The 23,139-nt window shown below is 45.5% G+C and overlaps 1 protein-coding gene across 1 annotated transcript in view; it reads right to left on the bottom strand.

Moving 5' to 3' along the window:
• Positions 1-1,904: 1,904 nt before the first annotated feature.
• Positions 1,905-23,139, bottom strand: part of LOC144142613 (uncharacterized) — a 42,915-nt gene continuing 21,680 nt past the window's right edge. The window contains exons 2-3 of the mRNA XM_077674247.1: positions 6,799-6,931; positions 1,905-2,297 (exon numbers count right to left, since the gene is read on the bottom strand). Of these exons, the coding sequence (XP_077530373.1) occupies positions 2,048-2,297; positions 6,799-6,931 (383 nt within the window). The 3' untranslated portion in view covers positions 1,905-2,047. The remainder of the gene's footprint in view (positions 2,298-6,798; positions 6,932-23,139) is intronic.

Raw genomic sequence — 23,139 nt, 5'->3', positions numbered from 1 at the left:
CTGCACAGAGTCAAGAGCAAAACCACGTTTTCTAAATTTACCCCCACGGACACTTCCAATTTCCATCCGGCTTTTCTGATTCGTCAACTGCAGCGTCAACTTCCTCATGTTATTCCTTGCTCAGGCTCAGCCTGACTGTGTTGTCTGTGGCTAGATGTATTTTTAAATAAAATGCAGTGATGCCTCATTAGAATGGCAGACAGCTCTACCTGCGGCATCTGCGATGTAGACGAGACTGTGAGCCCCTATTGTGTATCCCGCTTTACAACTGAGTGATGCACATTGTCTACCATTCTTCGCAGACGGGTGGCCATCCGTCCATTGACCACACTGTTATAGGTTTTTTGGCCTCAGCCATGACTTTTGTGGAAGAAAACGAAAGTGCTAATTACATTTCCCTAGCGGCTCTGTAAGGTCTCCTCCGCCGGGGTCATTATGTGCTTTCTGGTGATTTTTTTTATTTTAATAGGGAATGCACCGGTGGGGCTTTCAAATTATTTTAGTTCCCATTTCTCCCTTTTAAGGCATTTTTATCATATTTACTTATCTGACTGATTTTATTTAAAGTCGCATTCTGTGATGGCACAATTCTGGTCGAAGCACTAACGAAGATGTTTCTGTTTGAAGAAAATTTGTCGTCACGGAGAGCAGCCACGGTCTTTTAAAGTGCAATGATATTTAGATGAACTACCGATACTTTTTAGATCCGGCTGAAACAAATAAAACATCGTCAGCGTGTCAAACTTCAAGGAAACATAGTAAGCAAGACCGTCGCGTAACTTGTAACCATAATGACCGTGCGTACAATGGGGATTTCCGTTACTTTTAATTTTTAGGAGATCTGTTACTTTTTTTTCTCTTATATGGTCGACGTTAGGTGGTTTAATATTTATGTAACCAGCCTTCAAACGTGACCTACAATCAGAAATGGCCCCACATAATATCATTCTTCAGCTGTTTCTTCATTATGTCGTAAATTGAATGCATATTTAATTTTAGTGTCATCTGTGGCTTACTTGCAATTCAACCAATAATGCATGACACAACTTTGGTGCTATTATTAGACAACATAACCAGAAAAAGAATCAAAGTCAAGTGGGGATGAATGGCATTTAATATAATAATTCACAATGGCTTGTAGCAAAAAAACAAGTGACCTAGTGTTGGATGGTTTCCGTCCATGTTTTGGTGAAATAATTGCTTGGGATTGGGCTAGTTTATTCGCATTCACTGGAAATTTCAGCCTGGGTTTAAAAACCGAAGGAGGATAGAGAAGAAAGCACGGCCATGTTTTTTTTTCTTGCGCGTGATTTATTTTATACCGTCCTTCGTTTTGCATTTTTTCTCGCTCGAGCTGAAATTTAGTTGCCCGAGTTGGCCAAAAAACAATATTGCTTCAGGTTTGGTGCCGATATTGGCACAGAAATCACTGAAGTTGCACGGGCGGTGTCCATGGCAGCCGTAACTTTCTTTTGCTGACTTTGCAAGGCGGCGTCGCACTCGCTTTTCTTAAAGATACCAAGCACGCGCCTAAACTTATATGCGTGTGAAGTATGCCGACGTAGCAAAGATAAAAATAAATAAGCATGTTGGCCCTATTGGTTATCGGAATTATGGTACCCGCCTCCACGCAAGACAGCCATTTCTGAAATTACCTTCGGCCCCTGAGAAAACGCGGAAATATTTAAGCGATGGCGTTCTTTAGACAACTCTTAGCTCGACCGCGCTCAGCACGCCTGCCACATCCTGCCACACTGTTCTAAACAACGTTGTAAAAACCATCATTTGATTCGCAGCAAACCGCATCGAACCCCTAGGTAGATGATCCTTCCACGTTACCAAACGCCTGAAAGACGACTTCCACCGCGCGTGTCAAGCCTTTGCTTTCTCATTTAAAAGCGGGATAGTTTTTGAACCCGCAATCCTGCTTGGGATAGCGCTGTGCCCAATTTGTGCTAAGGGTTCGCGTACAGAATGATCGATCATCGAAGTGTGGCGTGCGCTCGCCTAACCAACTGATAGTCTGCTGCAGAGTCACTCAATGGAGTCAAGATTTCGCGACGAGTGCCAAGCGGACAAAGAGTAGCGAGCAAGCAGTGAAGAAGAGCGTGGAAGTAGTGGACGCCCCCAGAACTCCGTTGGCTCCGTTGCAGTCGAATTTGCAGTGCGTGTGGTAGACGTCTCCCAGGAGGTTCTTTGCCGTCTGCGTAAGAGTGTGCACGAGCACCGACACTTCTTCCTTGCATCCGGCTTCGGCACTCGCCTTGTGAAGACATCGCTCCAGCTGGTCCATGGAGCTGCGAAAAGGAAAGGGACATGTCTATTAAAAAAACCCTGAAACACTTTTTTACAAATTCTTTCTAAATCTTAAATGCTTGCAGAAGGTAATCAACCAACGCATCCAGTACTGAGACAAGGGGGTCGCAAAGTACCCCAGTAAAAAATTACTGCGCTACGCCCATTAGGAAACTTAGAAACTTGCTCAAAAGATTTTTCTCTTTCTCTCCCGGTCTTGGCGTTCTTGGACCGATGGAATTACTTCATTACAGCGGTGTAGTGGCTATTGACCGGCTTTCCTTCAGTTCCAGCTGTAAATGCATTCGATTGCCACTTTAAAGGGACCCTGCAAAACTTTTTCAACTTTTTTAAAAATCTTAAATGCTTGCACAACGCAGTAACACAACACACCCAGTATTTAGATTAGGGGGTCGCAAAGTACCTCAGCCAAAAATTACTGCTCTATGCCCATCAGATAACTTGTAAGCTCGCTCAAAATATTTTTCTCTCTTTTCCGGTCTTGACCTTCTTCGACGGCTCGAATTACGTCACTGAGGCCATGTAGCGGCTGCAATGGTGGCTGGTTTTCCTTCAGTTGCAGTGATGAATGCTTTTCGATGGCACCTTTAAATAAAAGGCACAAAAACAAAACATAAATGAAAGGCGTATCTGGTGCGACGAACAAATGACGCAGGGCCGCTCCGTGCTGGCGATAACTGTAGATTTCGCAGTGGTTCCAGACGCGAAGGAAATAGTGAAAGTGCTTATCGAAGGTGTTGCAGGGTCTATTCAAAAATAAAGCCACAAAAGCAAAGCAGAAACACAAGGCGTATTTGCTGCGACAGAGCAAATCGCGCGGTGCCGGTCCGTGCTGGCGATAACTATAGCTTTCGAGGTGCTTCCAGACGCAAAGGTAAGAGGGAAATAATTTATCGGAAGCATTGCACAGTCCCTTTAAGTACCACCACAAGAAGAGAAAAGTAACTCCGCTCGGGGTAAGTGTTGCGAAAGTGTTTTTACCAGGAACAATGGACGAATGTCCTGCATTGTATTCTCGTAATGTCTGCCCGTGCGTTTAGACAACTTTTACTGCTTCTGGTAGATATACTCGCTGCGGTGGCTCAATGGCTAAAGCGTTGTACTGCTGAGCCCAAGGACGTGGGTTCTACCTCGTCCGCTGCGGCTGCCTTTCTAATCGAGACGAAAAGCGAAAACGCCGGTGTGTCGAGAGTTTAGCGCGCGTAAAAATCCCCAGGTGGTAAAACGTAGTCCGGAGCCCTCCACTACGGGGGACCTCATGGCCCCACCACAACCAATCATCTTCAGCTAGATAATGAATGACATCTGCGGCGCCAGCTTTAAAAAAATTGGCCGCGTATCTGCTCTTCTCGTCGCAAATGTCGTCAAAAGACGACAGTCTTTGCAGACATTTGCCAAGGAAATGCCCCCCTTTGCTTTCCCGCTCCCCTCTCATGCTGGTCCTGTTCCGTCGCGCTCATCCCAAGGTAAACACACTAAAGGTTTTCTCATAGTGATTTGCATTTACCGCGTTGCACTGCCACAGGCCGGGTAATCATGCACCCCTCCACATGACGACGATGGTTAAACGCGAACCTTTCTCGTGACGGCTTCTTTGTTTGTCGTCTGAGTTTGAAAGGAGTTTCGACCATATCGAAATAGAGCAATCGGATAGACGCCGGCTTCATAACGCGAAGGAGCCAGGTTCACTTCGAGCCACTGGAGCATTTTTTTCTTTCACTCCCCCACATTATCATCACCGCCAAAGAAAGTCGGCTTTCCTGCAAGGCATTTTCGCGTTGCAGACGCCATCAGTGAGAACATTAAAGCTTCGCTTTAAAAGAAAGTTTTGTACTCTACGCCGCTATCTAGTCGATTGATTTGATTGATTGTAGGGTTTAACGCGCCAACGCAATGCAGGCGATGAGGCGCGCAGTAGTGGAGGGCTCCGGATTAATTTTGACCACCTGGGGATCTTTAACGTGCGCCGAAATCTCGTACACACAGGCGTTTTTGCTTTTCGCCTCCATCAGAAAAGCGGCCGCCGCGGCCGGGAATCGAACCCACGACCTCGTGCTCAGCAGCGCAACGCCTTAGCCACTGAGCCACCGCGGCGGGTGCCGCTATCTAGTCAGACATGTGCATCTCTAATCTTAAAAAAAATTCTGCTTTGGCGTGCGCTGTACGCGGCTGGGAATTTCTGCGCGCTTGAAACACATTGTTCAAGTTTTTATCATTACAGATTATACTATGGTTTCCATGACCAGAGACAAAGGTGGCATTCTACTTCATTAAGAAGGTTAGATATCCGCACACTTAGAAAGTACAATATTAAGGCTATTCTGCTGAGGAATACCCCGGAGCCTTACAGCAGTCCGTACAGAAGTCCGAACAATAACTTCCAGCAGCCCATATGGTAGAAGCCGCCGCAAGAATACCAGAAATCCTGGCTAACGGTGGAGGGCGGGAGATCGTTCAAGTCATCTTCTCTTCGATATTCATCTCGGGCATCAAAGAAAGTGGCCTCTCCCTCGTTTTGTAGCGTGACATTAATAACGCCAGATCGTTGCATTGAAAAAAAAACATCATCGCCTGTACGTTGTAAGTTCTGAGGTGGGGCTTTTTCACAAAATAAATGAGTTGTTGGAGAACCACGCCGCGTAGTCATCAGATGACGCATCTGGCCTTACAGATTACAATTTGTGGTCCTATTAAAGAACTCTGAGGACCCCATGGAAGCACATCTTATGGGTTTTGCATGCGAAAACATTGATGGCCAATGGAAACCTCTGGGGACTACGTGGCGAAGAACATGCCGGTACTTCGGGGGCCGCAGCAGAGCGCAGAGCGCTTCTGCTCACTCTTGACTGCTGCGCCGCTGAGCAAGGGCGGTGCATATATGCGTTACCACGTGTCTCTGTGTAAACCTGCGTTCGCAGCACCGTGGCGCGTCCTGGCCAATGGGACCGCCCGGCCACCGCAAACCGGCGTTCATGCAGTTCCACATCTTCATCCCTGGCAGTTCCACACCATACGGATCATCTCCGTTCGCAGCACGTACTTTATAATCCATTCTATCTGGGCCTGACAAAAAATTTGAAAAGGGCTACAGGAATTTTTTCTTCGCTTTACGAAGTGTGAATTTGGGCCAGATGGTTATATGACGTTCCGTTAGCTTTCCCTGTACCTTCTGGTCTGGAAATGCCAACAACCCCCATCCCTCACACCCAATCGCCATCCCACGTACGGGCAGTGGGTGGACCGGCTGTCCAGCTCGGACCTCTAGACCCATCGCATGCTGGTACAGAGGGCACGAGCAGTCAGCAAGGACAAGGGCATCCCGGACTAGCGGTCGCCCCCCACCGGTGCTCTCACCATCCTGCACCATTAAGCTCGAAATTAAAGCTGTTCATTCGCTCTCTCTCCTTCTTCAGTCTTCTTTGAGGGTCTGTAAAGATTTGCTGATTTCTGGTGATGTTAAGCTGCAACGAAAAGACTGATCTGGTGTCTACACCATATTCGGTTCCTCCAAATGTACATTAGTTTGTTCATTGGAAGCCGCCTCCTTGACTCCTTTTCGGATTCAATACTTCTTTTCTGTCCTCGCTGCTTCCATTTTACGCTGTGTAATAACGGCCTACCCATTCTCAACAATAGAATTTACTATTACCACTGCTAAAATTTTTAGTTGTAATTTTGTAGAGTACAGTTGCAGGTAAGCCAAGACGATGAAAAGATGTTGAAAATCCCAAGTGTCCTCGAACTTTTAACTGCGGTTTAGTAAAAAAAAGAAACAGAACTGGTTGCATTTCAATGCTTAATTAGTGCCTTAACATTCCTCCTGCGACGTTTTTACTGATAGTGAGGCTGTCCTTGGCCAAGGCTTTCATGAGACGAAATGTAATAACGATGTCGTAGCGATGTGGAGAGGGCATAGCCTAGCGAGGAAGAGAGCAAGCGCCAAGCACACATGCAGCAAGTTAAAAGAATGCTTCAGCGAGACGCTTGTACAGGCAAAGCTAAACTAAGCTACTAAATCTGGTGGCAATGTGCATACTTGTCAACATTACTGAGCAAAAAGAAAACCTTAAGCATATTTGAGGCAAGACGTCACTACATAAATTATATTTGCATTGTCCTTTTAATTAAATATACATGCCTGCTTGATTTTTGTGCAGGCAAACAAAAAGATATGCTGTGAAAAAAAAGCAAGCGCTCGCGGCGCCCCCTTGTGGCAGTTTTCCAAGCTCAAAAGTAACAAAATGTTCCACTAGATGGCGCAAGCATTGGAACACGGAAAATTGAGTTGAACCGAACGGAAATAGATCTGCTGGTTTTGATAGGTTTTATGAAGCTTAGCATTGGGATTAGGGAATGGCTAGGCAGTTTCGGGACTAACATCAGCGTTCGCGACGGTAAGTCAGCGAAGCTGAGCTAATTTTTTTTTGCTCCACGTCCTTTTTGACGAAATAGCGAGTAGTAGACAGTCGAGGCGCAACTCACCAACACGCACGGTGCAAGTCTTCGGGGTTCGACGAGTTGAAAGACTTGTCGGACACCTGGACTTTGAAGCTGTTCCCGCATGTCTTCGTGTCCTGAATAGCTTGCTCCGTCTTGCAGCTGGACCGGGCAAGGGCTGCGGAAATAAGGAAAAAGAAAAAATTACGACATTTGTATCAGCACATAAAAATTCAGTGCCCTTCCACTCTGTGAAGAAGGATGACCAGTAAAGCTGGGCGCAGTTCAAGGAGTGCATAAAACAAGGCACGTTTGTTTGTAATTTGAATGGCCTAGTTCCAGGTAACTAACCAAATTAAACTGAGAAGGAATAGAGTTTTATCCCAGCAGACAAACATGGGGATGTTCGTTTTCCTCCCGTATATAAGCCCACGTATTGAAAGCGGGCTGGAATTACACAATATTTCCACCTTCACTGTGGACTACGTAATCACGAAAATAAATGAACATCAGCGCAATAATAAAGGCATCTGAGTGGCCTGTTATCATTGAATTTGTTTCCGGATCATTTCCGGAATTTGATCCGGAATTTGTTTCCGGATCAGTAACGATATTCAGACGGTCATGTATCGACAGCAGACGGGGTTTCTGTAACGTTTACTACTTCACTGTGAACTAGGTAATCGTGACAAGCACACTCGGCGTAATGATATAGCTCTCAGCGGACAATTTTTGTGTAATATTTGTCTACACATCCGCATTAGATTGCAAGCTACAGAGCATTTTATGCTAGCTCTGGAGCGAGTGCATGTTATTCTTTCTCAGCGCGACTTCCCTTGACGCACGTTATATGGGGAAACCCAGCAATATACAGCTTCGCTTTAAAAACAAGAGCTGGTGGATCTGCGGATCTGCGAAGCTATGAACTGTGTTACAAGTAGGTGAGCGATGTTTACTCAGCATTCTGACAACACAAAGTCCACAATGTTTCACTGTCGCATTAAAGCGACAAATAAATACTGTTATTCCTTAAATTTTAAACCTAGCATGCATTACAGATGCACTTCTAGACAGAAGTCCCCAGGTTACCATTTCTGGGTTGCTTATCCAGCGACCCTAATGGAGGCACAGGGCTGAGATTGACAACGGGAATATCTTATAATATATAGGTTCTTCTCTTTCACTCTTATTTGGGGCACTATGCCCTGCACTGTAATGCAAATGGTTGTTTCTTTATTTTGAAAAAGAAAAAAAAGCGGTGTAACATTTAAATAAAAAGGTGTTGATTGCAAACAAGGTATATCTCATTCACTACAGCACGCTGAAAAGCATTACAGCTATTATTGCAATCACGGCTTCTATGTTCAACCTTTCCCATCTGAGAAATCGACCAGCAAAGCATGAGTTGACCCCAAGAAAAATATTGGCTTATTGGACAGGTTACCTCCAACCAAAAAAAGAGATAGCTCGTTCGAGCTTTCGAATATTAGAACGGCATCATGGAAGTACCCAGGAAAAAATTACGTTGAAAAGGACATGAACCATAAAGGATTCTGTGTGAGCCCAGTCCCACGATATTTTACGAACAGTATATTTTATCTGCCATTGCAACAACCATATACAGCACATAACACTTATGTGCAACTAGTTTAATCAGTTACTGTGCTTCAGCTGGTCCGATTAGGTGGAGAACGCGGCTGTAGATGAGTGCGCCAAGATGGTTAAAAACTGACGCAAGCAAACTGTTAGTGCGAATTAGTCTTGCATCCCTTCCATGTTGATTCCATTCACAAAAACGAAAGGTTGTGAGACTTTCGTTTCGTACAAACAGGAATTCCATTTGAGAGGCTGTTGGTTGGAGAGAGAGCCCATAGTAATCAGTTGAGTGAGCGTGGAACTTTACTGCAAGCTCCTACAAAAAAGAAGTTTGGTTTCATCTGCACCCGCGGCTGTGGCTCAGTGGCTAAAGCGTTGTGCTTGCTGCCGAGCCCAAGAACGCGGGTTTCATACCGGCCGCGGTGGCTACTTTCTGATGGAGGCGAAAAGCGAAAACGTTAGTGTGTCGAGATTTGTCCCACGTTTAAGATCCTAAGGTGGTTGAAATTAATACGGAGCCCTCCACTACAGTGCGTTTCATTGTCTTCGGCGCGTTAAACCCCACAATCAATTAGTTTCATCTACGCTGAGATTCGGACTGAATATATTTGCTTCGTAGACACTGGTATATAGTTCATGTCAGCGGGAACATGATTTTCCTTTCGCTCGTCGCTTTTATACACCGCGCTTCGTGCTCCATTCATTGTTGTGGGTTGTTCTACTGTTTCCTCCAAGAACCGTGTCTCTTGTGGGGGAGGCACGTCGCAATCGCCGTTTGTCATTCGTGCCTCGAGGTACGGTGGCCCGGATCCCGTCCAAATCTCGAAGAAAGAAGGAACGAGAACAATGGTTGCCCGTGACAATGACGCCTCTGTCGACAGCGCAGTGTTGCGAAAAGCGAGAATCTCTCTCTCTCTCTCTCTCTCTCTCTCTCTCTCTCTCTCTCTCTCTCTCTCTCTCTCTCTCTCTCTCTCTCGGTTGTAGGAAGATGGGGACGCTGCAGTCGTTCGGTGCTGAAACATAGAAACCACACACCGACAACCACCTTGCGTGCAAAACACTGGTTCCCGGCTCCTGCAAGCAAGTCACTTTAAACAGAGGCAGGAGTTTTGCTGCGTAGGCAAACACCGGCGGCTTTTATTTCCCCTTCTTTTCCATTTTTTTTTGTCTTTCTGAGTGCTTTGGCCATGGGTTTGCGTGAAAAATATTTTTAACAGGCAGCTACCGGCCGGTACTTCTGGACTGAGAAGACCTCCTATCGCCATTGGTCCAGAAATGAACTAACTTTCGGTTCAAATAAAGCTTATTCCTCCTCCTAAAAGTGTTTAAAGTTCCCCCCATCTTTCTTTGGTTTGATTTTTTGTAACTGAAGAAACAGACCAGCATGCTGTGTAGATAATGGTGCATTAAAGAAGGATCATTAGACGACAATAACGACAACGAAAACGATAGCCTGTTCTATCGTCTAATGACTAAGGTTGTTGAATGAATCTTTGCACTACTTCAACGAGGGATCTACGGCAATGATTGCACTCGCATAAAACGAATGTTGTTATAATATTCTGCACTGTTTTGTACGACGGCTGGTATGAGCAGCGGCTGCTGGAAGAGTGGATAGTAGTGCTCATAATAATAATTCCTCCGTGAAGACCATGCACACCGCACAGACAAATAGAGCATACGACCATTGTTGATGATGGTGATGTCCTTGAAGTGTTTGACATGCACCAACGCGGGGGACTGGCCAGGGCTAAAGCGTTGGCTGTGCCCCTTTTCAAGCTTATATATTAGTATCAGGTGTCCTTCATGTGCTTGGTACTCTCGGGACGTGAGCACTCCAACTAGGGTAATCTCCGCAAGATCGACATGTAAATGGCGACAGCGTCGCGCTGCTATGCTCCGCTGAGCGGCCCCGGAGAATGCACACTGTGGGCACACTTCGTGCCTTTCTCGCGTCCTATGTGCGCACGAAAGGCGTAGACAAGAGTGGTATGCTCTAGTTCGGTTCCTCAACGTTCAATGTATATCAGGGAAGCGGCAATAAGTTTTCATTAGTACGCCAAAAAATGGCGACCCATCGGGAATCTCAGAAAGGCCGCAATAATGACAATGAACTTGTACATCGTGGCTCATAGCAAGCTCTACCTTTCCAGGGTATCGCAGTGAGCTTTCAACAAAATCATACATAGAAACAAATCAGGAAGCCGCGATCTCCGGAATTCAGTTGGCAACAGCAGTTTCAATCGCTTTCACTGGTAGCCTTTCTTTCTTGCCTTTGCGGGATGCCCTGAAGTGGTCACACCATTTAACTGCCCGACATTTTTTCTAAGGGCATACGATATTTTTTGTGTCTTCGAAAGGCAACATGAAATTACTGAATTTTAACCATGCGGAGAGATATAAATGCAACCGTTAAATTCGAACAGGTCTGTCGTTAAATGAAATTTTACCTACTCTGAAGGCAGGTTTGATGAACAACGGTGTCGGATCACTTATTTAAGGCTTTCGTCGCAAGTGTACTTGCGAAATAAATTGCTAACGCGCGCACTACAATAAACACATCAACATATATAGCTAGACTTGCAAAGTGACAAGCAGGTTTACAGTGTTCACACCCAAGCTTGTGGGACCTCACAGTAAGCAGAGATTTTCTGTTACGGCTACACTGTTGACCATTTGCGTTCCTTTTAAAATCTAACAGGTGCCTAGAACAGCGAGATGTGTTTGCATTCTTGCGTAATGTCGCTTACGAACCATAAACATAGCAAATGAAGTGACCCCGTTGCAGATGTAGAACAACGTTCCTTTTTATTTCTCGTTATGAAACAGGGCGACGGGTTCCCGGTAACTACTTTGTGTTGTTAACTGAACTTCAGTTTTGTCTTGGCACTTCATTCTTGACGATTGGCTAAAAAAGGCACTGATAAAAGTTTTCTGTACATTTCGTTTTTTTTTGTTTGGGGGGGGGGTTCTGCCAACGTTCCAAGCGCAGCGAGAAGAGAACGCATGTAACGTGAAAAGCCAAACGATGGTTATCAGTATTACTTGCAATTAAAGTAGGCTAGGCGTCGTTTTCGGTAGCGGTGAAAAGGCAGTACTTCAACCAGTAGATGCAAGTAGTTTCCAAACTGATTAACTTCCCTTTTGGCCAGATTGTCCAGGAATTGTTGCTCACCTTTTTCAAAATTGTATTGAAAGCGATCATTGTTGGAAAAATAAAAAAAAAAAAATCCAGCGAGTCATGGCACATACCCTCCACACATGTGGTCAACAACCTTCATTACATTACGTGATTTTTCCTTCTCATTTAAACTTAGGTCCACCTTAAGAGATTAAAACGTTATCATATTAAGCATTTGGTTACGCTGAGTGAAACATTTCTGGACAAGGTGATTCCTGCCGAGATTTGAAAATGGGATATATAAAGGCGACACACGAAATGCCACAGGACAGGCGCAAAGTCACAACTGCTTAATTTTACCGAGAAATCCCCTCTAAATACTCTTGCGCATCCACAGAAACGTATTTTAATTAATACGTAAAATTAGACACACAGCATGAGCAACGACTGTGCAAAAATTGTACTCATTTTCGAAAAGGTAAGGGAAGAATTCGTTCGCCGCTCGCGCGTGTAAATACGTTCCCGGTAATGTGTGAACGACAGCGCGTGGGTCGTTCAGTGTAATTGTTTTTGTTTATTTCTTCTATCTATAAGGGAACAGCTCAATTTTACAAGGGTGTGGCAAATGCATGGGTATGCACAGGTCTTGTCGCGCTTCTTATGCGTTTTGTGTATTGAACTTTTTATCTTTTAGATAACCACCTAGCCACCTTCAAAAATCATCCTTTGACGTTCCCGAAACGGAATGGCTGCACTCACCAATAAGAAAAGTGCAATGTGCCTAAGCAACGCTTATAAAACGTTTCACACTCGAGCGGTGCCCATGGCGAAGATATTTCGTGGAATTAAACCAGCGCATTAACCCGCAATGGCCGCTGATTATTTCGTCTCTAGACGAAATGCGCAAGCACAGGTAACTATGTCATTGCTTACTGCCTCACAAGTACACTAATTGGCTGTTTTATCGTGTGGAGCACGCGTCTTGCGTCGCGCACAACGTGAACGAGCAGATGACGCGAGAGCGCCATTTACACTAGGAGCGGTTCGTCTCCCCGCCGCCAGGGGCCGACTGTGTTCGATCTCGGGGTGAATTGACTAAGATGAAATTGGCCCAGGTCTTTGCTGTTCTGATGATGTTTTAGAGCGGTCCAACGACTCTCCACCAAAGAATCACCGGCTACGCCATCACTGTTATTGCAGCCTGCTTGACGCACTACAGGCAACGCAAAAACCTGCAAATTGTCCCTACCAACCCTCCAAAACCCTCCTCTTCCATAAAAGTAACAGAGGACCAGTGGCCATCATCTATCTCAAAGCTTTATCCCAAAACTGCAAGATATGTGTGACATACAGTAGCCTTAACGAGTCCTAAGTTTGAAAGAATGGATCGACCGAAAGGACTAAGTTAAAAGTGCGCTGCTTACGTTGTTTGCCTGGAGCAGGAAGACAGGAAAGGAAACGGAACTTCGTAAGGCAGCCAGATAACGTCACAAGGTCTTGGCTTAGGTTACGTTAGTGGCAACTGTCGAAAGAGAAGCAGCTGCGCGGCCGCCGCGATCGTCATTGCACTGCGCAGCCCCGGAATAAATTGTGGCCCCGCTCATTTCGCACATCAGATGTCGCTACCCTCTCCTTCGCCGTCGCAGTTACGACGCTTTGCAGTGCGCGTTAGTTTTCACTGTGACATTATATGGTGGTCACACACCCGCGCTTTCCGCAATGGACCGTTACCCTTCCTATATATATATATATATATCGCATTTTCTCGCGCATAACCCGCACCAAAAATGCGAAAATTTCAGTGTCAAAGTAGGGGTGTAGATAATACGCGGTGTTCTTCCTGCAGTGAAGCTTCATATCAATGTGCGTTGTGCTGTCAAGCACCTACGCAGTAACACTGACTAAGCCTTCCATGACAGCGATTGCGAAAACATACAAGGACAAGGAAGAAAAAACAAGGACGAGTGCACTCTAACCAGTGAATTTTATTAGTGAATTGTGCCTTTAATTTCCATTGCAGTCAGTGCATTCTACTCGCTAAATATACGCTTTTTCTGTCTGCATAGTATGCGATGTGTTGCTTGAGTAGTATCTTTGCTGCAGCCTTTCCTGTATCAAATGTGCGGTCAATACGCGATGATTTTTTTCCGGCGGGCTGAAAGTCTGGGCGCGGATTACATGCAGGGGCGGATAATACGCACGAAAATACGGTATATATATATTGTTGCTCTGTGGCCTTCGCTGAACATGAACACCTCGTGGGAAGGACTTAAAAACGTAGACCGTCATCTCCTTTATTCATCATTCCTACGCCCTTAGACTGGGGACAGAATCATGAGTTTGTCCGTTTCAGAAATGTGCATTTCGCACCTGTTTCAGTGATAACGTAGGTGCACTAGCGAGGCCTCTGACCAATGATGTTCGCTCAAACCAATGGCCCTCCTTGCCTGTCCTGCGTCACACCTGCATCGTCTGCTTTCAGTTAATCAGGGCTCGCTCGAAACAAACACTTTGAAATGGATATGAAATGTACGAAACTGAGAACTCAGTCCCGGAACGCCGTCCTTATGAAATATATTTATTCGTTCATACATTGCACTTTTGCCCGACTTCATAGCACTTTTTCCCGACGTCAGCTGTACAAATAGGCGTGATGCGTCCAGCGCTTCCTTAAGCTCTGGACGCCGTGCATGCAGCCTCCCTCAATAAGAGTATACATTAGGGAGTGAAGACGCGCATTACCGACATCTGCTACCCAAACATCACCAAACGTCTCTGGCGTTTGGACATCGTGACATCTGGACCGGGGCAAAGCATGTAGGGTAATGGTAGCAACAAACTAAAGTACAAGAGAAGACCTGGGATTCCAGAGGGACGCGGAAACAATTCAGAAAGAACACGTATCTTTCACTTCTCGGGCGGTTCAATATAAACTATTGTTCTGGCAAAAAGAAGTCGTTCAAAAAAACAAAAACGAAAGAAGTCTCCTGTTACAAAGGAAGAAAATTTTGACGGGAGTATATTCTCTAATTGGTCATAAGATTAAGGGAAGGTCGCCTTGACTTAGCGGATGAGGTTGGCGGAATGGTGACAGACACCACTTTGAGAACTAAGTATACATATTGTGCTAACACTAGAGGTTTGGTGTTCACATAAATCCGTCTGAGCTGTCCAGGGTCAAAGTGCCACTTACGGATGTGAAGTACGCAATTACTCAAATAAAGAAAAAGAAAGCAAACAAAACGAGGATCAAAAGTACTGAGAAGGCATTGTTACCTGTGAAGTGTTGTCCCATAGTGCTTCCTGCTGGCTCGATACATCGCACTTTCAAAGCCGAGCAATACGTGCACGCTAGCGCCTATAGCGATAGCGCGCACACGAGCCCGCAAAGTGCACCAGCGCGGCATAAACGCTGGCCTGCCCCGTTTACATAATGCGGCCTTGTTGCTTCCCGTTAGGCGTACAAGGAAAAACGGAAGCGCCCTGGCCGCGCAAATATATGCGCGCATGACCGCATCGGTGGCTCAACCGGCCAGCGCCGAGCGAACCGTAACTGCTCTTCCTTTTCCCGCGTAATGTGCCAGGGCCATCATGCATCCTCTACGGCGTCCTTTTGCGGCACCTCTAGAGAAAACACTAGACAACATCACAGAGTATAAACGTTGGCGCATCACCATGCTAAAGATACCTCCCGTGCGTTGTAAGTGCATGATGTTGTGTTTAATTGAGACAGAATTTATTTGAATTCTCCCTAACTGACTGTCGCACCTTTTGAAGCCAAAATTTCGACGTATATTTTCACCCCTGAATCTTTGACTAGAGCAGATGTGTTCGACCGGTTTGCGCAGAGGAAGTTAGATGATGCTATTGACTGCGCCAATCATTCCCAACTGGCACACACTGTAAAAAAATTTCTCTGGTTTATGGAAAAATTTGAAGGTAATTTATTGCCGAGCACTTTCCGTAATTTTAAAAACGGACAGTTTCAGGATTACAAAAAACCCGTAATATGGACTCCTTGACCCCATTTGCGGAACTTCGGTGCAAGCTAAAATGTATGGTGCCTGTTTTCTGCTCACGAAAATTCTGTAACTCGGAATTTAACGGAAAGAGCCGGTTCTGTCCAAACAACAATTAAGTTACTCGCGTGTAAGGTGTTCGTTCTCGGGTAACAATTCCGTAATTGCTACGTACAAATCTGGGTTGTGCAGTGGCTTGAGTGACCAGCTGTCGAAACAATACAGACATTCCACGCGATGATGATGATGATGATGATGATGTTTGTATTTTTATGGCACAAGGCCGACTGAGGGCAAAGAGCGCCAAAGGATGGTTAGTTCATTTGAGTGACATGAATGTAAAAGTAAACCATTTCAGCAAGAATAAAGAACGTACAACTCAAGGAAATGAAGATGACTGGTGCAAAGGGCCAGGTTGTCATGATGCATGGTAAGAAATGAGATGTAAAATCTTCACATCAGTGAGAAACTTAGAAACACGCTTGATGGAAAACATGGGCTCGTCTCCTAAAAAAGTATGATGGGTGAAACGGGATGTGTTGTCTGTGTAGTTGTGGGAAGCGTTTGCGTCGTGTGGTGTCAAGTGCCTTGCATTGAATGAGTATGTGAACTACGGATAGAGCCTCTCCGTACCTGCTGCACTGGGGTCTTGAAGATCCCGTGAGCAGATACGAGTGCGTTGCATAGGTGTGCCCTAACCGTAGCATAGCCAATGCGTCTTCCGTCTGTCTGTTGTGTGAGTCAGTTGTGTACCGTCCCAAGTGTGGTTTTATTACGTGTAGTTTGTTATCTGTCTGTTCATTCCACTGTGCTTGCCATTTGCTACGAAGGTGTTGTCGTGGCCGGGAATCCAGCACAACACCAGAACAAGTTCTTGGGCATATATAGACATGACAGTGTTGAAAACCATATTGACAATTCTGTTTTTGCATGGCTTGTGTGATGCCAATGCGCGCACAACGCTCAAGGAATCTGTGCATATGATGGATGGACTTTGAAATTTCGTGTTCAAGAATGTGCTGTGCAATGAGTAAGATGCCACATGCTTCAGCTGAATAAATTGTGGTGTATGTGCTCATAATTCTGTATGCATTAAAGTTTGGCCCATGAGCAGCGCAAGGCACTGTGGTTGCAGGTTTTGATGCATCACCATAAAACTCTGCGCATTGATAATTATACTGCAGGGACAAGAAGTGCGGCAAAATTGCAGTTTGTGGTGCCCTGGTTTTGTCAATTTTCATGAAAGACAAGTCACAACATACAGGTTGAACCTGCCAGGATGGTAAAACGTCAGTAAAAGAAGATGTGTAAATGTCTAAAAAGGAGATGTTGAAATCCGAAGCTTCCTGTCTCTAAGAGAAAACGGCAAAGAAACGCGTTCCACGCGAGCCCAGTATATTTGGTCATGCATGTTCACCATATGCTTGTAGCTAAGTCCTGCAGTGAGCTGCAGCTTATTGATAAAATGGCTGCCCCATGGAAAAAAAGTTCAAAAAGTCTGTAGGAATCGTGGTCCTTATGTTCAGCAGATGATCGAGGGGTTAATGAGGAACAGTACACACGCATCCCGCAGTGTTGGTGAGAAGCCACAATATTTGAATTTCGCTTCTTGCCTAATAGATCGAGGCAAAGCAGGCCGGTCTCAGCCAGCTTATAATCCACCAAGCGAACTAATCCTGTAACATGCAATAACTATAAATCGAAATTCCCATGTTGTGCAGACAGTGTCTTTTTGTTTCATATTCGCGAAGATGCTGTTATGCTGGACCAACAGGAGGCCGATGATGAAGGTCGATTGGTTTGTCGGCGGGCTGTCGAGTCTGTCGACTTGCACGTCATGCAATGACGAGGATGGAACAAAACATGCTCTCAATATTTGAAATATTCGCGTAGTCGAACACAATCATTGGCCAAAAGACCAGCAGAGCTAACGGATGAAGAACTGCCACTTTAATTGGCTGATGAGCAGAGCTTCCATCATTGCAAGGATGGCCCTAACCAAATGACTTTCTTCAAAATCAGGCCACCCAGAGAGTCATATGAATTGAATCCTCAAACACCCACTAAACGACACTTGTCAGACCTCACTTGAAATGGCCACCGAAACTGCTAATTCTGTGATTGTGCTAAGTTCCGGTCACGGTTCTCAAGCCATAGAACTTCAAACAATTTGTGTTAATTAAAAACCCTTATAAATGGCTCCGCTGCCAATCCGAAGTTTTTTTCAGCGTAAAGGCACTGCGAATCCTTGACTAGATGGCTGCTTTCTAATGAAAGCAAAAAAACGAAACAACGTTCGTGCGTAAGGCATTCCGGAGGAGGTTAATTATCCCCCCAGATTTTTTGATGTAATTCTAACGTCTCTATTACGGCGGGCCCCAACGACCCGCTTAAGTTACAGTTAAGTTAAGTTAAGTTACGCAGAGCCACTCTTTTTACTTCAACGTTTATCTGAAAGTTCTTCAAGTTTAACCACTCCTACGAAGGTGTCAAGCATTACGAAATAGTTTGTTTCATGAAATGGAAGTTTGTGTGAAAACATTTTCTCACTGTTTTCCTAACTTTTTAGATGGTGTAAAGTATATATGACTACCCTGACAAACTCTAGAGGAACCAGATTCCGCCCTTGCAAATTTACGTTGTCATAGAGCGAATTCATCCTTTTGGGAGAGCATACTGTTAGTCATAACGTAGCTGCCGTCTGTTTGGGGAAGATGTACTCCCTCGAATGTATACGTGCACTCTTTTTTAAAAGTAAGTTCAATACAGCTAAAGAATCTAAATCCCGGCGAAAGAAGTTTTTCAGGATCTTTGTCACATACGCCATGTGTCTCTAGCGAAAATATCCGTGCACAAGGAATTATGGGAATAGAATACGGAATTCTTAGGAAGAGTCCCGTGCGGATGCATAATTGCAGCAGATATTCTTTAATAATAGGAGATAAAAGATTTCCTATAATGCGAACGTTTAACTCAGTTTTCGTGTTTTTGTCTTCCCTACAGAGCCGAATCAGGCTTCGTATGCATGCGTATGTTTTCGGTGTACTCAGTACAAACGGAAGACATACGGAACATGATTTGGTGGTCTTAACGCGGGAAAAGCGGTGTCACGTTCTTCTAATAGTATATAACGTTCTATTCTCATACCTTTCTCAAAAATGGGATATTTCTCATTGGGGGCGAAGTGTCGGGCTAAATAAACATTTTGGAATCCCATAAATGCGTACATACGGAACTTTTCAACAGGTACGTGTTCCCTGTGTTCCCTTTCTTCGTCTCGCGTTTTTCCAGAGTTGCGCTTTCTGAAGGTTTCAAAATCAAAACGTGTATACCAATAACAATAAAATATCTACTGCAAGTAACTCCTGCAATAGCAATAACATATCTACTGCAAGTAACTCCTGCAGTCAGCGTTGTACTGCCGATGCAGATAATGGTATTACTGCCAGTAAACGGTGATACAACTCGTGCGAGAGCGTGCCAGAAGTGGTCACGAAAGGCTACCGGGCGCACGTGCAGCGGCTACGAAAAGGAGTCGCGGAGCCGAGGGAACGTGTCACGCCATGCGCTTCCACCAAACAACCGCTCGCCTGCCGGAAGAACGCGTTCTCGCGACCCCGTGCTTCCGTTGACCGCTGCGAGCGATGCCGAGCTGCGCTGTTCACGGTTACGAGTACGGTCTCTGAGAAGGACGGTCTCGCGGATTTGGGGCGAGACGTCGAAAAGAACCGACGCTCGTTGCGCCGTAGCGTGCGCATCTGCGTCGCTTGAGCACGTCTTCGACGCAACGAGCGGCGGTTCTTTTGAGCACGTCTACGAGCACAAGTAAAAGAAGCTGGGTCATCCGCTGTAGTCTCCCTCGAATGACGTCACGCACATTTGCTGACAATGAAGGGTGAATGGTTGAAATCCAGAAGGCGCTTGTTGAGGCCAGCTCGCTATTGATTGGGACATCATCCCATGCATCAAACAGCACTTCCACCGCACTAGACTAGTTGGTGTCTTTTGTAGGCGAAATTTGCTGGAATTATGTTGGCAACATTGGGAAATTTATATTTTTGGCTTTCTAGAATATGGCTTGTACCGCAACATAATTTGTGCACAAGAAAACGAACGGTGTGAATACAATCGACAGGACGTTACGTACAGCGCTAGGGCAGCCGCAGTCGCAGATTTTGTCGGTCCATGCCCCCTGCTTTCCGCGTCGTTGTCTCACCTATGCTGCATGGACATGGACTTGCGACATAAACTTTCCAAGGACGCGGGTTCTATCCCGGTCGCGGTGGCTGCTTATGCGATGGAGGCGAAAAGCGAAAGCGCTGGTGTGCTGAAATTTCGACGTACGTTAATTAAACATCCCCAGGTGGTCTGAAAATTATTCCGGAGGAGTACTTGACTACGGCGCGCCTCATTTCTCAGGTGTAGCTTCCGCGCGAATCAATCAATCAATCAATCAATCAATCAATCAATCAATCAATCAATCAATCAATCAATCAATCAATCAATCAATCAATTAACACGTTCAAAAGGTGCTGGTGTATCAGTATGGTTGAATATGGTGACGTTAGCTGCCAGCTCGAATTCAATTTCATCGGCATCTCTCTGCCTAAAAGGGTGGAAAATCGGACCGGAAAAAAGCATGGGTTACGGGATTCCGGAGGGCTTTGAAGAATCCCGTTAGCTGTACCATGCGTTTGCACGGCTAGCGTTACGGGTTCGCGTCGCCTTCGAATGCTTTATGTGGCGGTATTTTTTAAGTGCGAATGCACTTCTTAAGCGAGCCTGAAGCGTCCGCCGCCGTCCGCCGCCGTCCGCATAGCAACAGCTGCGGGTGCGCGCGCTCCTCGTCTTCCTTGGCAACGGGGGGAGATGGGCGCGCGCTGCCTGGCCGCTGACATGGCACATACCCACGTGGGGGATTGGCCAGGAATCTCCTCGTCTTCCTTGGCAACGGGGGGAGATGGGCGCCCGCTGCCTGGCCGCTGACATAGCACATACCCACGTGGGGGATTGGCCACGAATCGGGCGTGAGAAGGGCTAATGCACCCGCTTAAAGGAGTACTGACACGAAATTTCAAAGCTGAGATCCGCTCTAGCAATCAAGTACAACGACAACACAAATAGGTGTCTGTGAATAAATGCATCTTTCTTTCTTTGTAGTTGTGTGTGTGTGTGTGATGTCTCTTTCGCGAACATTACCGAACCGCGCAAATTCAACTCGTGCATTCGCACTTTCACATTCTTCCCCTCGGGGAAATGCGGGGAATTTTTTTCACCAGCGCTGAATTTTGATCTGCCTCGCAGGATATTTTAATGCTTGCGGGAGAGCGTATGCCTGCGACCGAGCAGTCACTGCACGTAGAAAGGATTGTGACAAACTGCGCTAAGAACAAATACTTTTGAAAGACTAAATAGATGACACGAGCAGTCTACGCTCGTGCCGTTCATTTCATTTTTCGGAAGTGTTCGTTTTTGCGCAGTTTCTTTACGACTAACTCGTACCGAGTCGCCCCGTTTGCTGTTCTTCTAAAAATTAGGAAAGAACCTACATGCTTATGAGTGAGAAGAAGTTATGGGCAACGGATGAATGACTAGTGCACTTAGGTTATAGCTTAAACTGCACCAAGCAATGAGCGAGCGCAAAAACATGTGGTGTCGTATGTTTCATTCCGCTCAATCGGACAGGCGTTTCCGATTTCTCTTCCCAGTGAATTGTGAAGTATGTATCACGAAACTTACGCTAAATAGACATAAACAGACGAAGGAAGACGGACGATGCGCATCGTCCATCTTCCTTCGTCTGTTTATGTCTATTTAGCACAAGTTTCGTGATACATAATGCACCAACTAGCCCAACAGCACATTATACTAAATTGTGAAGGCACGTCTGGCGGAGTCCCCCGTAAACTGTGCTGAACGCATCAACCGCTCGGTATCCTTCCTAGTTAATCAAGCAGTACGACAACCAGGAATTGAAAAAAAGTCAAACGGACGTTTAGACGCCATTGGTCCTAAGCGCGTAGCCTGTGCAGTATGACACGCAGCAGTGGATGGCTGCACATTCGTTTAATACGGGGAAGAAACTCACAGAAACGGGAATTTGCGAATTTTTCGCCGCGAATCCGACAGTCTCATCAGCAACGCGGAACCTCTGCTCAGGGCTCACGGAGGCACAACTTTGCGTATAACTAAAAAATTAAAAATCAATTATAATCTAAGCTGACTGAATCCCGGTGTTACGCAGACACCCTGATAATGTAAAAAAAATATAATGAAAAGAAGTCGGACGGCCTACGCCGTTGAAAAAGCGGTCTTTTAGAACGTGCTTTCCTGCAGAAGCTGTCCCCGGTTTATAAGTGACTCAGGCATTGCGCCACGAAGGAACCGGAACACTACCATGCACGCATGGCTAAATTTGGGAATATGGTAAATAGAATGTCGACCTTCTTCCCTGTTTTCAGCCTGTATTGCTTATTACTAGCAGTCTGTGTATTTAGTGAGCCGCGATGCATTCGACCGCAACGAAACGCCTTTGAAACCTTTTTTTATTCTTGGTGGTCTGTCAAACATTTATCCGCCTGCAGCAGTGCATGAGCACTGTAAAAACGTGATTATGCCCTTCAAACAGCCCTATTGCGAAAGTTTTGTCCCTCTCAGAATTTTAGCCTCATGGAAAGCTTTTAATACCCGTAGATCATTTCGCATAAAATGACCATTTTGGCGCTAGCGTCGGTGATGTCCTCTCTGGAACCACTCACGGCTATTCGTATAGCCGCGGTAATTCTCTGGGCCTCGATGAAACACCGTGATTAGTCGCTAAAACGAATAAAAGTCTCTGCATGGGAGTACGGGAGAGTTGCGCAGCGGACCTGCTTGCGCCCGCCATATTTGTCGTTCTGCACGCGGTTGCCAGACTACCCCACAAACTTGGAGTCACAACATCAAGGCCCTACACGGACATCGCAAGCACCCCTAATAAATATCAATCAATCAATCAATCAATCAATCAATCAATCAATCAATCAATCAATCAATCAATCAATCAATCAATCAATCAATCAATCGCAATTTACTTTCAGTGCCTATGAACAACGGTAAGGTCTGCGGGCTGGTAAACAGGATAATAATAATAATTAATACAAAAACAATGATAATCGTAGTTAGTATAGTTAGAGTTAAACCTGGTTTAACGAAGTTGACAAAAATTCGTATTTTTTCGTTACATCCAGGTTTAGCTGTATACTATGTCTTCTCCAGGCCGGATGCCTGTTGTTAAGATAATCTAAAATCTTTTCTCTACAGCTAAATTTTCTTTCTCTGTAATTTGCCTGCCCCTACCACTGATAATGCGCCTGGGCTCTGATTCCACGTCAGGAAAGCTTATTGCCGAAGGCCTTAAGAAACAAGCAGCTCAGGCTGTGATCCTTGCGCCTGGAAATTAATAATATATAAACAGCGATTTGGATTACATGCGCTCTTTCATTCTCTAGCGCAGAGCTGTAGGTGATAGGCGCATGAAAACCTCGTGCAAAAGGAGGCGATGTCCCGTCCTGCACCGCAGGTATAAATATATCGCTCGAGTGCTTACCGAGACCATAAGGCGAAGAAGCTGACCGTTTAATGAGCCAACCTGCACCCGAAACAAGCTGT

Source organism: Haemaphysalis longicornis, unplaced genomic scaffold, assembly GCF_048455015.1.
Source record: "Haemaphysalis longicornis isolate Haplotype H1 unplaced genomic scaffold, Haemaphysalis longicornis Haplotype H1 scaffold_6, whole genome shotgun sequence".
Classification (NCBI taxonomy): Eukaryota; Metazoa; Arthropoda; class Arachnida; order Ixodida; family Ixodidae; genus Haemaphysalis; species Haemaphysalis longicornis.
Note: the sequence above shows the minus strand (reverse complement) of the source record. Positions and strands in the feature narration are given on the sequence as shown.